We start from the raw sequence: 18,412 nt of genomic DNA on the forward strand, positions 1-18,412 counted from the left end.
GAACGTGTTGCGCTGCGACGTCGTTCGAGTTCGAATTGGAGTTGGAGTTTGAGTCCCGTTCCTTGATTGTTGGCGTCGATCCCCAGCTAGCAGGCAGGCCAGGCTAAACAGGTTTCCACCGACAAGCTGCGGTTTTTATGCTCGGATCTTGCTTGCTTGCTTGCTTGCTTGCTTGCTTGCTTGCTTGCTTGCAGGTTAGCTTGAGGTCTATCATTCTGTGTGGAAGCTACCTAGGGAGTAGGTATTTATTGGACACCCACTCTTTGAATACTTCACTTCCTTTTTATTTTTTTATTTTTATTTTTATTTTCTTCTTAGATAAAAGCAAGTCAATTCCTTTAATTTATAATGGAATTAATCTTTCTGTATGAAGCATGAAGTAAGTAAGTATAATATGTATATGAGCGTGGGGGATGATCTGGTCAATCTCCCGAGCTAGCTATGATGAATATGGTGGTTTGTGATGATAACGATGGCGGTGATGGTGATGACGGTGATGATATAGGTAGGAGAATTATAAAAAAAAAAACTAGATGAAGTGTCGCGGAAAGGAGAGGGGCAAACGTGAGCTGGTGCTAGCCAGAGCCAATTCTGCTTGTTGGAAGCTATATCTATGGCTATTTTCAACAGCCCACGACAGGCCTAACAGTCCTAAACAACTGCTGTTGGAGTCTACTCTCATGTCCTTTGATTGGATTCGATTCAAGGTTTTCGGACAGGTTCTTGTGGTGACGTCTTCTCGCATGAGTATACCTTTTTTTGGGACCGGCCTTCCCAACTTGATCTTTTGACCATGGCTTGCTACCGATGAAGATGGAAATTAAAAAAAAAAAAAAAAAAGCAGGGAATGCGAACTGACGTCGTTGACCTCCTCATCCTCCCTGGTCTTTGGCCTTGGCCTTGCTAATGGCTTAGAGTGCTTAACCCTTACCCACATAGTCGTCAGCGCGATAGAGAGGACGGGGGATCGGACGGTAGGAGCCAATCGAGAGCCTGGCGCCATCGGCCAAGGTCACACGCCACGGAAATTGTCGATCAGCATCCCAATTTCCCCCCCCCAAAGCTAAAGAAACTCTGAAACCCCCGCTCTCGCTTAGCTTGACCCCCGTTGCTTGCAACACATTCACATCCTTTGATGACTAAACATCGTCTATTCCTCTTTGGGAAATTCATCTCCCCGTTTCAAACGTGATGCGTTTCCTTGATCTAAGTACTTATATCTACTCCAAGCTTCCTTCGAATCAATAGCGAGTACCTATCGGCCTCCTTCCCGTCCCCCACCATGGCTCCAGCTCTCGTCGACGACGCGCAGATGCATGATGCTCCTCCCTTGAACCTCCAACCTACTCCCAATGCAATCGCTGCTTCAGCTAGTCCAGAAGGCGAGCTCCGAGACCCCGCCAACCTACCCACTGACACCGGTGATGTCTTGTCAAATCGCATTGACCATCTAAATATCCAGCCACGATCAGGTTATGCAAAGCTTACCCCTGAACAGTTTCTTCGGCGGCGTGCCAATGCTATTCGCCCTAAAGCTTCAACAGATAGCTACAATCGAGCTCTGCCACGTTCCTCTCTACGCACCGGACTTTGTTACGATGTCCGAATGAGATTCCACGCCACCCTTGATGAAGAAGATGTCCATCCCGAAGACCCTCGCCGTATTCACGTGATATACCAAGCTCTCACATCAGCCGGCTTGACAAAGCTGCCGGAAGACGGAAGCAAACCCGAAAATGAAGATGACCTGATGTTACGAATAAAGGCAAGAGAGGTTACGGAAGAAGAAGTCCTTCTCGTCCATACTCCTGACCATTGGCGGTTCCTCACAACTCTTCCTGGTAAGTCAAGACCTCGAGTCGACATTTGTATCGAGTCTGGGAACTAACTAACAGGCCTCACCTCAGACCTCGATAAAGCATCTCTGCTTGACCTAACTCTGACCGGCGACTCTGTGTTCTATAACAACCAGTCTTTTACATGCGCCAAATTGTCCTGTGGGGGCACCATTGAAACCTGTAAAGCTGTATGGAATGGCCAAGTGAAAAATGCTATTGCGGTTGTCCGCCCTCCTGGTCATCATGCCGAACCCCACAAATCAATGGGGTTTTGCCTCTTTAATAATGTTGCCGTCGCGGCAAGGGTCATTCGGCAGAGCAACCCTGAGTGCAAAAAGATTATGATTCTTGATTGGTATGTGCATCCCAACTTACCGGCGACTACTTTACGCTTACAAGTTTAAATCCTAGGGATGTCCACCATGGTAAAATATATAACCAGGCTACAGGAGACTGCGTATTGTGACTGACCCGGCCCCGCTTCTAGGCAATGGTACGCAAACCGCATTTTACGAAGACAACTCTGTTCTATACGTGTCACTCCACCGATTCGAAGGGGGCACTTTCTACCCTCCCTACCCTGATGGGGATCTCACGTATTGCGGCGAAGGTGATGGGCTTGGCTAGTATGTCCCCAACGGCATACAAGGATGAAAAAAATGCTGGCCTATGATATTGATGAATAAAAACCATAGCAACGTGAATATACCCTGGGCAACTGGTGGTATTCGTGATGCCGACTATATTTATGCATTCCAACGCGTAGTGATGCCAATAGCCTACGAATACCAACCGGATCTGGTCATTAGTAGGTCATCCGTCCCCTATTTTGAAATATTTTCCATGCTAACTTCCTCCCGAGTTTCCGCTGGGTTTGATGCTGCCGCCGGTGATAAAATCGGAGAATGTTTTGTGACACCCGCGGGCTACGCGCATATGACACACATGCTCATGTCCCTCGCAAACGGAAGAATTGCTGTGTGTCTTGAAGTAATCTAATTTCCAGCCCCAGACGCTCATTTCTTCTCTTGCCTGAAGCTAACAACGGTGTTACAGGGTGGCTACAATCTCAGCTCAATCTCGAATTCTGCACTCGCAGTGGCGAGAACCTTGATGGGAGAACCACCCGAGCCATTGCACGATGTTCATGCAAGTCCCAAGGTCGTAGAAGTTGTCAACCAAGTTATTATCCAGCAATCCAAATACTGGAAATGCATGGAATACAAATCCATAAATAGTATGTATTCTACAGCTCCGTCATTTTTGGGATATTCTGGAAGCTCCTAAACGGTGTGGCCGACATGGCTGATAAGGCTAGACCGTCTCTCTGCGAATAAAATTAAGGCGAGGAGGCTTCACGGTAAGAACCTTTCGCTGCCAGATAGAAAGTAGGTTTGAGATGCAGGCTGAGACTAGGCTCACCCTAAAATGCCACCGTCTCTAGACATAATCCGCCAATATCAAGCCCGGGCACTGTTTGATACCCACGGAATGATCCCACTACTTGTAGTACGCCCTAGCCAACTTGTTTCTCCAACGTTCGAAGACCAGATTCTCGCCACGTAAGTTCACTTGGATTCCAATGGGTGGCTTCCTCCATTAATTAAGTATGTAAACGAAGTCCAAATTACGACAAGGCAGACACGTTAATTGTAATTGTCCATGATTCGTGAGTAAACAAGCTTGCTTCGCTCTATACTTACCTAGATTTGCTGAGTCATGCAACAGAGCCGATCTTCTTGGGGTACCAGAACCCGGGAAAGACACCGTCCAGACGCACAATTCCTTCGTGGTAAGTTGCCTGGTAGTTTAACATCCATTCCATTTCCCCTAACAGTTTCGATAGATGGACTCGGCGAAGGCCTTTATCGAGTGGGCAATTACTGAGAATTTCGGAGCAATCGACGTCAATGTTCCAAAATATGTGACACCGAGCGACGAAGTAAACCTATAGTAACCTGTCGGCTAGCCCAAAAGCATACCTTTTAACCTTCTAATCATATAGGAAGGCGGCCAACGAGTCGCGAACAATGGTGTAAACGACGACACAAATACATTAATGCTCCAGCTCTGGGACAACTATATTGAGTACGTACCTGGTGTCTACGTTCTGGTCAAAGATATCGAAGCTGATTATAATATAGTCTTTCCGACGCGGATAAGATCGTGTTCATCGGCATCGGAGAAGGTTGCAGGAATGTCTTGAATTTGATTAGTCTAAGAGGTATGCTGCCGTCTTTTAGCCCTTATTTTGCTTTATGCTTCCTGGCTGACACGGAAACCGGAGGACTAGACTGCGTGAACCGCGCTGTCGCATGCATAAGTTTTATCTCCAGAATGCCGCTCTGTGCTGTTAACGCTACTCGTGACGAGAACATTGGCTATTGGTACCATAAGGTAAACCCCCCTGCTGCGCGCATCCGTAGTTTTTAACGGGTAATTTGACTAATGGGATGACAGCATTCGCGAGTCTATGCTCCCGTGACCCATGATGCCTTCCAAGCCAGGAAGCTCAAATTGAAATACGGAGTCATCGAGGGGATCCCGGAGGATGACCTCGATAGCCTTGTACAAGCAGCCTATCCCCATGCTCTTGCATTTATCAAAAGCAAACTTTCTGGGTGAACATTAGTAGTAATGGGAGGGAATAGGGTGGAGGATTTATGAAAAAAAAGCATTATTTGATAAATTTATATCCACATGCCCCAACTGCTGTGTAGAGTTGCACCTCCGGCTCTGCGTACATTCAGATGATTAGATGGTAATGCTTCTGGACTATCAGTTTATTCTGTGGGTGGTTGGTAGGATCTTCCAATAGATACTCTCGAAACAATCTCTTTGGCCGGAATTTGGGTCACCGAGTCGAAGCCATATGATACAAGGAAGGGGTTGACATTGCATTTCTGTTTAGCCAAATCTGACTGGATAGAAATAAATTGCATGATTGCCGGAGAAAAAAAAAAGGGGGCTGTGAACATGACAAAAAAAAGGGAAATATAACGACCCGGAACAAGTTCATGGAACGCTGATTATTCATTCATTCATTTATTTTTGGACGCATCTACTACTTGTGTAGAGCACCCATAACAAAGGGTGGTCGATGGTCCTAAGCCGCATAGCCCAGCTTCAAAAACAATGGAGGGGGTGGGAGGACGATAATAATAACAAAGAATGATGATGATAAGCCAACAAATACGTGTACAGCTACCCGCTACGCCAGAGAAGTCAGAACTTTTGGAAGAAGGGGGAGGTGATATATGCAATGAAGAGTAATGTGATTAATAGCCTCCAATCTAGAAGCTGAAAACAATAGGTATTGTGAGGAGCGTGGAGTGCTGTGGCTGAGCGCAATATAGAGTGAAACGAACGGCTTTTTTCATGGAGGAAGGGAGAGAAGGAAAGAAGGAAGAGAAACATCAACCTTTCTTTATTGTAACTCGTAGAATAATAGATACGCCACCTTGTCATCCTTTGACGAATTGTTAGCTGCAGTCGTAGCTTTGCCACCGATTTTTGTCGAAAAGTTAACTTCTTTCCAGCCATTCTCTTCGCCGCCTGTTCTCTTGCGAGATTCTGGGTTGTATAGGCCTTCATTTACGACAACATCATTTCCGGCTATTCTCTTGACGACCGTATCATCGATACGGATCCACCCCTCTTGTCTTTTCACATCAACCGTGTAGTGTCCATTTGTGGCGCTCTTCCCGTGGTGGTAAACAACGCTGATGAGCTTGTATCGAGCAGGTTGCGGAGACGACCTACGGGTGGGGCTAAGGGCTTCGCTAGGTATCTCGAGCTCAAGGGGATAGCCTATGCTCTTCCAAATTTTCTGCGTTCCGCCCGTGTTGTTATATTGAAAACGCTTGAGGTGTAGAATGAGTACGGGCGGAAGGCTATCGATGAATGCCTGCTTGGTAGCGGACGCGCTTGCCCCGCGAGCAGATTTGAAATCACCACCCTGGAGCTGTTCGGGGATGCTGATTTGGCGAAGAGCGTCAACAATGCTGTGAACGTTACCACCCTGTATATCAAGTTGTAGAGATTGATATGGCTCTCGCACCACGCTGCTTCGTTGGCCAGAGACTCTTAATTCGTTTCGCATTTGCCCTCCGAAAATCTTCGTAACGGGGGATATTCCACTGATGTGCCCAATGTTGCGCGTGATAGCTGTTTTTTGCTTGTGGCCAACTTCTAGCCAACCGGAATCATCTTCCTGGGATGGTGTGTCGGTATTATTGGGGCGAATCGCGCTTCCCTGGCTCGTTCCCTCTCCATTTTTTACGGCAGCTACGCACTCTTCGTGCAGAACGTCAAGAAAGAAATTGAGAAACTCTTCTGCGTCTTGTTGATGACCACGCTTGAAAATTATTAGAAAGGTATTTCCATAGGGGACAGAACTGGCCTACCCTCATGGAACTAAACCGCTTGAGGCCCCTGACCGCTTCGTAAACGTATTCAGGAACGAACGGGTTTCCGGATAACGTCATATCCGAACCGGAGCTGTCACTCGACGGAAGAAGGCCAGGCGAAACCCGTCGGAACTCACGCAGAAACATGATCCTGTATATTGATATAGTTAGCTGTCTCATGCGGAGAGATCGTTCGATGGAAATAAAGCAAAAACATACATTGCATCGATCAAGGGTGTCTCATTTTTGAAATTGTGCACGACCTTCCTACTGATTGCATCGAGAAAGAGGAAGAAAGGCCCACAAAATAATAGTGCTTGTAATATCTAGCAACATAAGGAAGAGAAAATATTAGTTCCAGACTCAAAAAATGGTTTGGGCAAAATAAATAATTTACCGAGTTCATGAAACACATATTACCGGTGTTGATTAGCCCGCGGGGTTCTATTAAAGGCACGTTCCATCCTGAACCAGAGCTTCTTAGCTGAGGGATATCGAATGCTTGTAAAACTTCAGCTAGCGTGCGCGTCTGCGTATCTCCGAGGCTCCCGGGGGCGATCGATAAACCATTTTGGTTGGTAAGAGCCGAGGGGTTAGGAGTAGTGGACGCTGTCGTAGCTTTAGAACGAACAAGATCTGCCCAGGATTTAGGCGGCAGCGGCAGCGACGGTGGAGGCGGTGGCGGTGGCTGGCCGTCAGCGGTCATCTGTGTTTCATCTCCTTTGGAATCCTCGGGTCTTTCGGTTTCTATAGTAGATTCTAGAGTCCTTTCCAAGTCACTGGGTGCAACGGTGGCATCGGCGCTCTTTCGTGGCCTATGGATCGCTGGTATGAAAGGGATGACTGGAATCGCAGGAGCCGAGAGATTCGCCGATTTCGTGGTTTTATCTATGGAAGACGAGCTAGTGGTGGCAGCTTCCGATTCGGTCACCGTACTTTGTTCATGAGATTCTAATTCTGTAGACGAATTATCCGTTATTTCAGCCGTATAATGTGGTCCGTTGCCTGATGTAGTTTCTGAAGAACCAGGGGCGGCGGAGACGTTGTTCGAATCCGGGGGAATGTTTTGCTGAAGAACAGTATCTGAGAAACTTTTGGCTTTGGTGGCCTTAGGCTTCCTGGAAGGAAACGGTTTGTCGGGAGCTGAGTACCAGGGAAGTTGCTAAAAAAAGGCAAACGAAAAATACAGTCAGAATTTCACGTTGTATGATGGATGAAGAGATATATGGGGGGCCAATTGGGGGACTACCAGAGGATTAAGACAATTATCCGCTCGTTGCGGTAAGATAATCGGAATCATGGGTGAATGGGATACCGATGAAGAAGACGTGATGGGTGTTTCATATTTTGTCTCGCCAGGCTCTTCGATCGCCTCGGCAGACTGAGCCGGGCTCGAAGCTGGGTTCGAAACGACAGTGTCCCGAGGGAGAGAGGCAGGGGACGGGATATCAGGGGGGGGTTGGTGTATTTCCTGCGAAGGGTAATATGGCGGTACGTTTGGTTGCAGATGTGAAGGGCGGTAGAAGGTATTGGGCATGTGGTGAGGGATCATGGGGGGGTATTGGGGGATATAGGAAGCCGGAGTGGATACTATCAAAGGTCGATTAGGTTGGTGGAAATGGGGTGGGCGGTAATCCTGTGCCTGGGAGGGGTGCGGAGGTGGGTGCTGAGAGTACGGAAGAACATGCTGAGGATGTGGTGGATACGACGGTTGGTGCTGATGTTGATGTTGGTGTTGGTGTTGATGTTGATGCTGGTGAGCATGGTGATGATGTGGTGGGGGTCCCATCATCTGCTGTGGGATATAGGGCCCATGAGGGGGCATCTGGGAGTACTGGTGATGATTCATTTTTAAGAGGGGAGGAACGAACCTATAATGTAGATAAACAACGTTAGATTCGAACCGACTGCACCTGATGAAAATGGGTATAATTGGGGATTTGATGTAGACTTGATTGCTTACCTCGCGAAAAAGAGGTACGGAGATTGATATTCTTTTCGCTTCCCAGTTATCTATTCCGGAGAGAACTCGATAACGGACTTCATCACCGCTGCATAACCGTTCCAGGAGAGGATATTGGACTATTATGTGGAGGTCAACGGGAGAGCATTGCTTGCAGCGATGCTGCGGAGACTGGTTGATGATGATGTGGTAGGATGGCAGTGGTGATAACGCTGGTGCTCGAGAGCGCTATGTTGAGAAGACAAGTGAACCCTATAAAACGGAGGACCAAGCCCAAGTTATCCCGACGAATTGAGAGTTGATGAGGCTTCCGGGTATTACAGAAGCAATTGATGGACAATTGAAACGATGGGGTGGAAGGTAGGTAGGTGGTAGGATATGCGACAGCTGAGATGAAGCGATGTTAGACGGCACGTGGGGTAGGTGAGTACTTAGGTAATGTACTGAAGTATATACTTAGAACCTAAACCGGAGAAGGAGGGTGTTGAGTGGTATGATTGGTACTTGTTAGAGCCTGAAAAGTAGTTGATGATGAGGTTGAAGATGTTCGTGGAGATGATGGTGATAGTTACTTATAATAAGCAGGTGATGGTGATGGTTGTGGATGATGGTTGTAGTTAGCTGGAACTCGGTTGGTTTGTTGGTTGGTAACTAGGTAAGCGTTGCTTGCGGGGTGTGTCTTTTAGGTACCTTGGTACTTGGGTAAAAGGGGACCAAGTTAGGTTACTTGGGCTACTTGCTCAAGTACTCACATGGCGATTTATATTTATATTTTTCTTTATTTTTTATATATTTTTATAGTGCCAAGCCACAACACACTTTTCCCCCTCGATCTTGTTCTTTTATGAGGTAAATATAATATCTGGAGTATCGCTTGTATGTGTGTAGGAACTTGAGTATGTGCATATGTACCTGTACATGTGTATAAAAACAAGTACGGAATAGGTACATGTACATAAGAGCAAGCTAAGTAGGCGCAAGAAGTAGCTGGTGGTAGGGGTGCCGCCTGTTAACGAATTCTTCTCCGCAAAAACGAGCAACGCACACAAAAAAATCTCTGAGTTTGGTGGCCACTCCAAAATTCGAATTCAACCTAACTTCACTCAACTTCACTTCACCTCACCTCTTCTTTCTTACCATTATTATCCCTTCTAATCCAAATTGCTTGAACTCTCCATCTCCACTCATTCTCTGCTCTCCGACATACCTGCGACTACTCCCGGTGGGTCCTTCCTTCGATCTCTTTCAATTGCATTGTCCACCTTCATCTTCACCACCTTCACCACCTTCACCTCGCTATTCTCTCCCTCTCCCTCTCTCCTCCATCACCTCATCCCCTTCCTCCTCCTCCTCCACGTTTCCCTACCCCCTCTACCTACCCCTCGCTTTTGTCGAGTTTCTTCTCACTACTCCCCTCAATCTCTCCACAAACCACCCTAGGTATCATCTACAACCGTCCTTTCACCTACCCAACACGACCTCTTTCTAGCCCTCTCTTTTTTTTTTTTTTTTTTTTTTTACCACCGCTCGTCTGCTAACAATAACGATTATGTTCTTCCTCTCAGATCCCAAGTCAGCGTAATCCAACTTCCACCTATCATCTCTATCCCTCTCTTCACAGGCTCAAAATGGAAGGCGGAGGAAACTCTTATGGTGGCGGCGGAGGCTTTGGCGGCAACCGCTCCTGCTTCAATTGTCCGTTCCCCAACCCCTACCGTTCTATATACACCCATAGCCTCTAACTTGGATGTTTCTTTCTTTTAGGCGGTGGATCTGGTCATCAGGTATATGAGTATTGCTATATTCAAACAACACCACCTATGCATCTCCACTCACGTTACCTTTTAAAACCCATATAGGCTAAGGACTGCCCAAAGAGAGGCAACCCAGTTTGGTAAGTTACTCTGCTGCTTAGAAGGCGTTCTTGTCTTTAACCCCCTTCTCTCTCTTCACTGTGACTGCACCCTGAAAGTTGTCGAGGTTTGACGTAGCTGATGGTGAATTAGCTACAACTGTGGACGTATGTGGCGTAATGTTCTCCCTTGTGTTTGTGCGTCATCCGAAGGATAGCGTGCGGATTGGTATGTAAGGTGTATCAAAGGCTAACTCTCACCCTGGTTTTTCCTTATGCTTTCTCCCGAAATACAGAAGATGGCCACCTCAGTAAGTTGGCACCGAGCGGGGAGCCATACACTCTCTTGATCTGCCCCTTCATCTTATTCATACTTCGTTTTATTAACACATCTCCAGGTCGAGAATGCCAATCGCCCCCTAAGGAGAAATCCTGCTACCGATGCGGACAAACAGGTCACATAAGCCGTGAATGTACCAATGAGTCCTCCGGCAGCTCCTACCCCGGTGGCAACAGTGGCGCTGGTGGTTCTGGTGCCGAATGCTACAAGTGCGGAAAGGTCGGCCACATCGCCCGCAACTGCCAGTCCGGAGACAATGGAGGATACGGCGGAGGGAACAGATATCCCACCGGCCGCGGACAAACTTGCTACTCTTGCGGTGGTATGCTTTCACAATAACATGTCTCCTACCCCCGTTTTGTTGTTCCAACTAATCCCTTCACTCTTTCTGCCTTTAGGATTTGGTAAGCTTCCCGTCGCAGATTTCTGAAACTCAGAGTTGTCGTCAAATCTAACATTCTTGTCCTTAATCTCAAGGTCACATGTCTCGTGACTGCACACAAGGCCAGAAGTGCTACAACTGTAAGTTTGAGTGGAGCCAACAGTCTCCCCCTCCTCATCCTGTTATCTTAAAATATATGTGTGTGTCTAGACCTTGAACTAATTACTCTTAGGCGGCCAAATTGGGCATCTTTCCCGCGACTGTACTAGCGAGCAGGATCGTGTTTGTTACAAGTAAGTTCTCAATGTTTTGTCAAAATCTCCAATCTAAATTAACCCTTGGCAGGTGCAAGAAACCTGGTCATATCATGAGCAGCTGCCCTGAAGCCGATACCAGTGCTTAGATAGACGACGCCGCGACATCTCGAAAATTTTCTTGATTTCTCGAAAGGTTATCATCCTTTGGTCGGAAACAATTTTTCTTTTTTTCTTTACCACACATTACATTCCTTTTTTTTTTTTTTTTTTTTTTTTTGGCTTTGATCAGATATCTGGCTGTAGCGATGGAAGGAGGAGCTCGAGCACAACATGACAAAGCGGCAAATCTGCTTGACATCTTGCCAAAGTTGAGAACTTACTCGTTTCGCATTCCCTACCTTTTATTGGAATGGCGGTACACATACACATACTTCCTCTTCTAATAATCCTATCCACGAACTCTTCCATGGCTCGTACAGCTATGGCAAAATTGCTCGAAAGCAATATTTCATGATTGTTCATCTGATACTGTTAATCTCACATGTGCCCCCCACAAAAATTGTACTATATCTCGCGAAGTTGGAATCTCGATGTGGCACAGGTGATCCGGTACCTCTTTCTCGCAAAAGTTCTAGTGTCCCAAAAGTTGCGCCTTGACTACTTACCTAAGGGGTGGATACAATGACTCTTCACAAAGCACATCGTGATCATCGTATTGTAGAAATCTTGCTCCTGAAGCAGACAGCTTCGTACGTTCTCTGATTATACGTAGTACGGGTGCACTTGCATTATATTACTTGTTCGTGTGCCCGAAATTGCTAAACCAAATCTGTGCGTGTAATCCGAGGCGGCGGTGTGGTGTGTTGGCCTAGGGTTTGGTGTGTGGTATTTCCCGTCAGGTCACATTGGGCTGTTTCTTGGATGATGACCTGGCCCCATGATCCGGGACGCTAGCTCGCTTTGGATTGTGCGCTGTGGGGTAAGAATAGATGGAGCTTCTCAGCAGCAAGTACTTAAGCCTGTAGGTAAGGAGAAGGTTGGTTCCTAGTCCGACTTCGGCGATGTTCTGTCCTGATTATCATCTACTTGAATTCATGAACATAGGTGCGATTACCTGTTTATTGAGGCTGCTGGGCCGGGCGTCGACTGAAGCAGTTTTGGATGCGCATGCAACTTGATCGTGCAGCCCCATTGCAATTAGCCTTGGCCTGGTCGGAGAATATCTAATCTATTTGCTTTCTGTGTCCTCCCGCTGCATCAACCGGGATTGCAATTTCATAACTACCCCCCGAATTTGGAGTCAAGTTCCAAGAGTACAGTGATATCCTGCATCTGGATGCGCATGTATTCAAAGATCAATCAGCTGCACTTGCATTTGCTTCCCGTTGATGCTCCCGCTCCCTGTTCTGTCTCATCCGAGTGCAGGTAGTTGGCAGGGGAGGTATCGATAAGAACCCAAGCAACTAGAAGTGAGGGCCAATTGACACCACGATCACATGCGCATTGGACGGGTTAACCGTGAGGGGTCGAACAGGGGTGGTGAAGCTCCAAGCTGTCGGGGATCCATGTGATCGGACGGTGGTTTTGACCAATATCTAACCAGAGGGCGAGGTCAATGTTGGTGGGGCCCTTGCCATCCACACCTGCACATGTACGTAATTGTCCCACATAAGCCACGAGGCCGGTCAATCGACTTTGGTTCAGAATCCAAAGAGCCTCCAAAAATAGAGGATCCGGGAGGACAATCGTTCCGTTTAGTTTATGCTACATGGGGATACACATTTGCATCGATCGAGTGCGTATTCTGTAATAATATTACGATCTGTCTTAATATCATCCAACGCTTGATGTTTGCCGAAACAAGGCTAGGGTAGCTATTCGTAAGAAGGTATACGCTGACGGGGTTGGAATCTCATTGCTCCGGAGGTCTAGAAACGGACTTTATTTCATACCTAGCTCTCACATAGTACATACTTCCTACTCTCCCACACGGGAAAGGGCGGAATATGCAGACCTCGAATTATTAAGTGCTAAGGATGTTGAGTATGTACATACGTACGCACGCACGTACCTACATACAGGCGGAGAATCGGCACTTGCAGGGTGTGGGAGAACTTTTCATCCGATGTTTTAACTGGATTCCTGATCAGAGGATACTTACATATGTCTAGGTATCAGCGGGCCGACTCCAAACCGACATCCCTGTAAAGCAATTGCATTCCATTGCATTGATCAATTCAACTTCCAGCAGAGTTTGTGAAAACAGCTTGGGAACGATGGAAGAAAATGGTTATCTGATGCACCGCGCTAGACTGCCCGTTCCGTCAGCTGTGATCCGTCTCGACCCGGCAAAGCAGCTCAGCAGTCGAAGCGAAGTCGTTCCATATTCCCAGAGATCTTTCTGAGGATCAAGGCTCCAAGGAATTATGCGTCTGGTGACACACACCTCGTCTGGCCCGCCCCACCATCAGCGTGCATGTTTTTGCTTTTTGGCGCGCAGCTTCCCTGCTTCTGGAGACGGGCAGTGGTCAGGTTGACCACTCTTTCCAGCCCGTCCAGCCAATCAGCGGTCTAGGACATGACCAAAGATAGTAGTTGTCTGCGAATGCATAATATCACCTTTCGCAGCCGGCGGCGCAAACACCATACCCTTTCCTTTTATCTGCCTCCGCCTCCAGCAATTTGGATTTTGGAATCTTCATCTTCTTCCAATTACAAGTCAGGAAATTTACTTGGGTCCATCGGTGCCCTGCAATGGCAGAAGCCAGACCTTCGATTCAAAAAGAGCGACTGCACGGCTTGCAATTGTTGTGTTGAGGAGCAGGTTAACCTCTTCATTCCTCTCGAGTGACGATTGCGACGACCTACATAACGATATCGTCTTGGTGTATCATCATCATATTCTTATTCCTCCTCTATCTATTCCTCCTCACCGTCCTCCCCCTCTTCCTCCCCCTTCTCCTCTTCCCCCTCTGCTTCTTTTCAAGATCCCTCGAATTGAGAACAATAACGAACTGGATTGGATCGGGTGGGGCAAGGTCTCGATATCTTTCGAAAACATTCTCAAGCTGAGCATAGGCCAGACTTTTAAGATCCTGTTATCTGGTAAGTTAGAGTTGCAGAAGCAGTACTTACTTACTTCTGTACTTACTATCATGCGTGTTGGCCCCGCCCTTATCCCCTCCTTTGTTGAATTCATGGGTCCAGGTTGATTCCAACAAAAGGTCGGAGCCTTTCGTCGGATCCTTTGGATTGCATTGATTCTTCTGATAATTATCCTTCCCTTTCAACCTGCGACGGCTGTGGTTTTGCGCCTCATCTGGCTCAGACGTCACCCAGACACAACTTGCCTCGCATGTGACTTTTGTTCCTCACAGAACAGAACTGACTTTTTGGCTCTTTTCCCTAGAAAAAAAAAAGAGAGAGATCCTTTAGGATTGAATTGGCCAATTGAAATATCTCCCGTCGAAGAAAGCCTATCGGGGGCCAAAGTTGTTTGTCGGCATCGTCATCTTGAAACAAGGCTCACGTAGGCCGTGACTCTTAAGCCTAGCCTTCCGCCTGCTCTTTTGTCTATCCAATATCATCCATTCCATTGCATCCACACAATCGAAAGTGCCAGACAAAGAAATAAAAGTAATTAGGCACGCCCGGCATTCCTGAGCCTCTCCAACCTCAGGGTATAATTTTATCTTATTTCATCCTATCCTGTTCATTTTCATTTCTTCTTTCTCTCCTCTCTCTTCTCTCTCACTTTCCTCCCTCTTCTTCTCCACGTGACCCTTTGGAACCACCCGGAAAACGCTGACAAATCCCCTGTTCTTTGCCACACAACACAACACAACACAACGGCAACAAGCTCAACTCCAACAACACACTTCAAACAAGTACAGGGTAAGCGCCTGCTTCGTATCCCGCCTGGCCTGGTTTACGTTAGTGATTATAGTCATCCATTCCTTGTGACTCCATCGCCATCCCTTTCTCTTCTCTCACCCTTCCTCTTCTTCAAGTACTTCCCAGAAAGGAAGCACAAGAAGAAGTGGTTATGCTTACTTGATACTTCTCATTTTTTTGTTCATCTATCCATTATCTGCCTATTTCCTAACCCCGTCCATGGCTCCAGGATCTTCCATCACATAGCCACACTCCCTGTATGACGAATCCTTTCACGCTTCTTATATATCACCTGCTTCCATTACTCCCCTCCTTCTATTCTCCATTATTGCACTTTTACCAATCTGCTGTTTTTGAGAACCCACTTTTGACTCAACACAGGCCCGTGCTGACTCGATCCATTGTTCGCCCTTAGTATTAAAAAGGTCATCAAGTGGAACTTTCAATCAATTCCGTTCTCTCCTACCGCGTTTCGAACTTGTAGCCATTGGTGGGGCCCATACCTCGACGGGTCGTAGTGTTTCCTAGACATGGAATTGGATCCTCCAGCACAGCTTGTTCAAGACAATACAAATACAACCAACCAAATGCCGCAGACTCCGGAACCATCCCCATCCAAGCGACCTGCAATGAGCTTTTCTCCACGACCCGACAGTTCCTCAGGTTTTCCCGAGATAAGGCACAGCGATAAGAAGTCGCTATCTCAAAGCGGGATCCTCTCACCGCCACTTTCTCCACACATCAGCCGTCAGATATCTGAAGTTCCATCCGATCTTGGTCCTTCGATACTTAATAGAGATCCTGTCCTCTACGATGCACCTTCAAATGACGAAAATCAACGCCCATTGTTCGATCTTTCTGAACCTGATCGGGAATCATCGGCATTACCTTTGAAGCCAATTTCTATCAGGATTATAGATGCTTCCACGGCCGAACCCGCAAGGAAGGAACCCACCGTCCCGACATTCAAATCAACGGCATGGCAAGACTGTTTTAGGGACCCTGGGGAATACTTTCGACGTGAGAGGCTGTTTTTGAAGCAACAGATCAACGCTGCAAGGGCCGCGAGGGCCGCAAAGAGTATTAAGTCGGTTGTACATAACATGCCTCCCAAAGCAACCACCCCCGGGCCCAAGCGATCGCACCAGAGATCCCGAAGTTCGGGTTCGGAGATTATGGCTTCCCCGAAAGACAAGGTCCGAATCCACAGAAATGCCGATAACAAAGTGACCAAGCCAAAATTCAGCCGACAATCGAAACCGGTTACAACTACTAGGAAAGATATTCATTTTTCGACAGTCGAGGATGTCACACCCCTAGTAGAACTTCTGCCGGATAACCCGCGCTGTCTGCATGTCGATTGGTCTGGAGCTCCTCTGGATATTTCAAACGATCCAGATCGCCATCTTCTCCACAAGGCAGAACAACATCTTGCTTCGACTCTGAAGCTCTCTTGCGGCCAGTATCTGACACAGAAACGTCTCATATTTCTCGAAAGAGTTACACGACTTCGAGCTGGAAACCAAGTGTTTTCACGAACCCATGCACAACAAGTGTGCCACATTGATGTCAATAAGGCCTCACGTCTATTTGCGGCTTTCGAGAAAGTTGGCTGGCTTTCACCTCAAGCTTTGAAGCAGTATCTTTAGACCGTCTAGATGAGATCCGACCGAGGTTCTCGCTCTTTCCTTTATCTTACTTTTCTCTTTACACTGTTCTCGATATTTCACAGTTTGATGCCATTTACACTCTGATCTTCCTCTCTCCTCTGCTTTTTCGGTTTGATTTGGTCGTTGTTCCCCGAAACTGCCTGATGTTTTGCTTTATGAGCTAGAATGATGCGATAACATACCCTGATGACTAGCATTTTTGGTTACTGAAGTTTTCTGGAGTTTTTAAGGGCAATTTGGGGTCTTCTCTTTTCGTTTTTTATTTACCTGGTTTGTGCTTCGCCGTTTCTCTCCCTCTCCCCCCATTTTATTTTGAGTATTTGGTTTGCCTGTCACACATCGCACGTCTTTCCTGTCCTCTTCGGCGTTCATCTTGCTATCACGGAAGCATTTGGGACCGGTTTTGGATTGGTTTTTGAACCCGATTTTTTATGTTTTATTTTATGTTTTTATTATTTTTTTCCCTCCTTTTTTTCTGGATGTTGGTTTCAAGAATTTGGCGTTACTTCATATGATCTGTCCAGATGTTTCTCGATTTCCTTCCGGCGGCTTCAGGTGTTTCGATTCATACATCGCTCAATTCATGTCATGTTTTGTTTTTTCTATCATTGCTGGGGTTATCGCAGGTCCTTTGCGTTTGGTATTTGGCTGGTTACTGTCTATTTCTCTCTCATGTTCTCTCTAGCCTGGACCTGGCGTTTTAAACAAGTTTTTGGACCTGACCGGTGTCCTGTATGCCCTCCGGATTTGTATGGTTTATTATGGCGTTTTATCCTTCTTTCTCAATCACTCCGCCCTGTTCCGGATTGTTAGAATCATACTGCGTGTATGGTGCCCTGTCAAGTGGTACCTATAATTAATATTACTTTGGGTATAATGCATGAGTATCAATGTTAAATCTCAAGATCTTCCCCGTGTCACAATAATAGATCCAAAGGAGGGAACGCTTCCACGCAGTGTCCGTATCTAGAAGAGCCTGTCCTCCAAAAGCAAAGGACTCATGGTCTGCAACCTGCCTCGTGATAGGCCCAAGCTCGGGAAGTCAGCCGGGTGGTCTGGGTTGAATCGATCCACTGGCAGACAACACCAACACGTAGTCGGTGTATAAAGACCAAGTCAATGTCCCGCAGGACGGGTGTGGAGAGTCAACGTGGAGCCAACTATTGCACTGCACAACGTATCGTACGTATCGTAATCCGGGCAATTTCAAGGAAGGCGGTGATTTTTTTTATATCTTTTTATCTTTATTTTATTTTTCTTCCATCGTGAGCAGCCTCCCATTGTTTCCGCTGACAGCAGAGCAGCTGGCAGCATATCGCACAGCGCACTGTTTGTCTGACCACTCCCTTATAGAGCGGATGACAAGCTTGGCCTATCCTAGCGTATCAGCGATAGAGGGGTAGTTCCTTGCTCGCTACCACAATCCAGGACTGTCGTTTGCCGTTTGGCTGGTGTTTCTCCTCCATTTCGATCTCTCGGTCCACCTGCCATCTTCCTGTACAGCGTAGCCAACCCTCGAGGAACCAATATTATATCACCTACCTAGCATCACCAGAGCCACTTCATCCCCCAGTCATCGCTCAGAGCAGATAGGTTTCGCCGTGATGGCTTAGATGGCTTAGCTTCGAGGACCCCAGTGTACCTAGACCCTCGACTGCCCCAGGAATAAAAAACACCATTAGATGAGTAGATTTTCATATCCTGCCAATTTCCCGGGTTGGCAGCGGGGTATGTCAAGGAGGTCAGAATCCTTTTCACAGCATTACGAGGTGCGAATCGGACAAGCTCCAAGTTAAAAACTTCCTGG

The 18,412-nt window shown here is 47.0% G+C and overlaps 4 protein-coding genes across 4 annotated transcripts; 3 read left to right on the forward strand and 1 right to left on the reverse strand.

The window, feature by feature from the left end:
• Positions 1-1,282: 1,282 nt before the first annotated feature.
• DFL_006231 (uncharacterized protein) lies at positions 1,283-4,463 on the forward strand (the record flags this gene model as incomplete). The annotated part of the gene is made up of 16 exons (XM_067635616.1): positions 1,283-1,841; positions 1,908-2,193; positions 2,250-2,263; positions 2,326-2,464; positions 2,534-2,646; positions 2,701-2,828; positions 2,895-3,075; positions 3,157-3,198; positions 3,283-3,400; positions 3,460-3,507; positions 3,567-3,630; positions 3,685-3,780; positions 3,844-3,926; positions 3,983-4,062; positions 4,132-4,235; positions 4,299-4,463. The coding sequence occupies 16 exons, from the start codon at positions 1,283-1,285 to the stop codon at positions 4,461-4,463; spliced, it is 2,220 nt and encodes a 739-aa protein (XP_067490026.1).
• An 802-nt stretch (positions 4,464-5,265) lies between these two features.
• On the reverse strand, positions 5,266-9,478 carry DFL_006232 (uncharacterized protein; the record flags this gene model as incomplete). Its single annotated transcript, XM_067635617.1, has 9 exons — positions 5,266-6,195; positions 6,245-6,398; positions 6,467-6,573; positions 6,645-7,409; positions 7,497-8,118; positions 8,211-8,260; positions 8,549-8,597; positions 8,655-8,724; positions 9,418-9,478. The coding sequence occupies 9 exons, from the start codon at positions 9,476-9,478 to the stop codon at positions 5,266-5,268; spliced, it is 2,808 nt and encodes a 935-aa protein (XP_067490027.1).
• Positions 9,479-9,838: 360 nt separating this feature from the next.
• Positions 9,839-11,187, forward strand: DFL_006233 (uncharacterized protein; the record flags this gene model as incomplete). Its single annotated transcript, XM_067635618.1, has 10 exons — positions 9,839-9,905; positions 9,975-9,994; positions 10,070-10,104; positions 10,217-10,230; positions 10,359-10,373; positions 10,461-10,724; positions 10,801-10,806; positions 10,880-10,924; positions 11,017-11,077; positions 11,130-11,187. 10 exons carry the CDS (start codon positions 9,839-9,841, stop codon positions 11,185-11,187), a joined length of 585 nt encoding a protein of 194 aa, XP_067490028.1.
• A 4,278-nt stretch (positions 11,188-15,465) lies between these two features.
• Positions 15,466-16,584, forward strand: DFL_006234 (uncharacterized protein; the record flags this gene model as incomplete). The annotated part of the gene is made up of 1 exon (XM_067635619.1): positions 15,466-16,584. One exon carries the CDS (start codon positions 15,466-15,468, stop codon positions 16,582-16,584), a length of 1,119 nt encoding a protein of 372 aa, XP_067490029.1.
• Positions 16,585-18,412: the final 1,828 nt, after the last annotated feature.

Source organism: Arthrobotrys flagrans, assembly GCF_004000055.1.
Source record: "Arthrobotrys flagrans strain CBS H-5679 chromosome Unknown unitig_9, whole genome shotgun sequence".
NCBI classification, from domain to species: Eukaryota; Fungi; Ascomycota; class Orbiliomycetes; order Orbiliales; family Orbiliaceae; genus Arthrobotrys; species Arthrobotrys flagrans.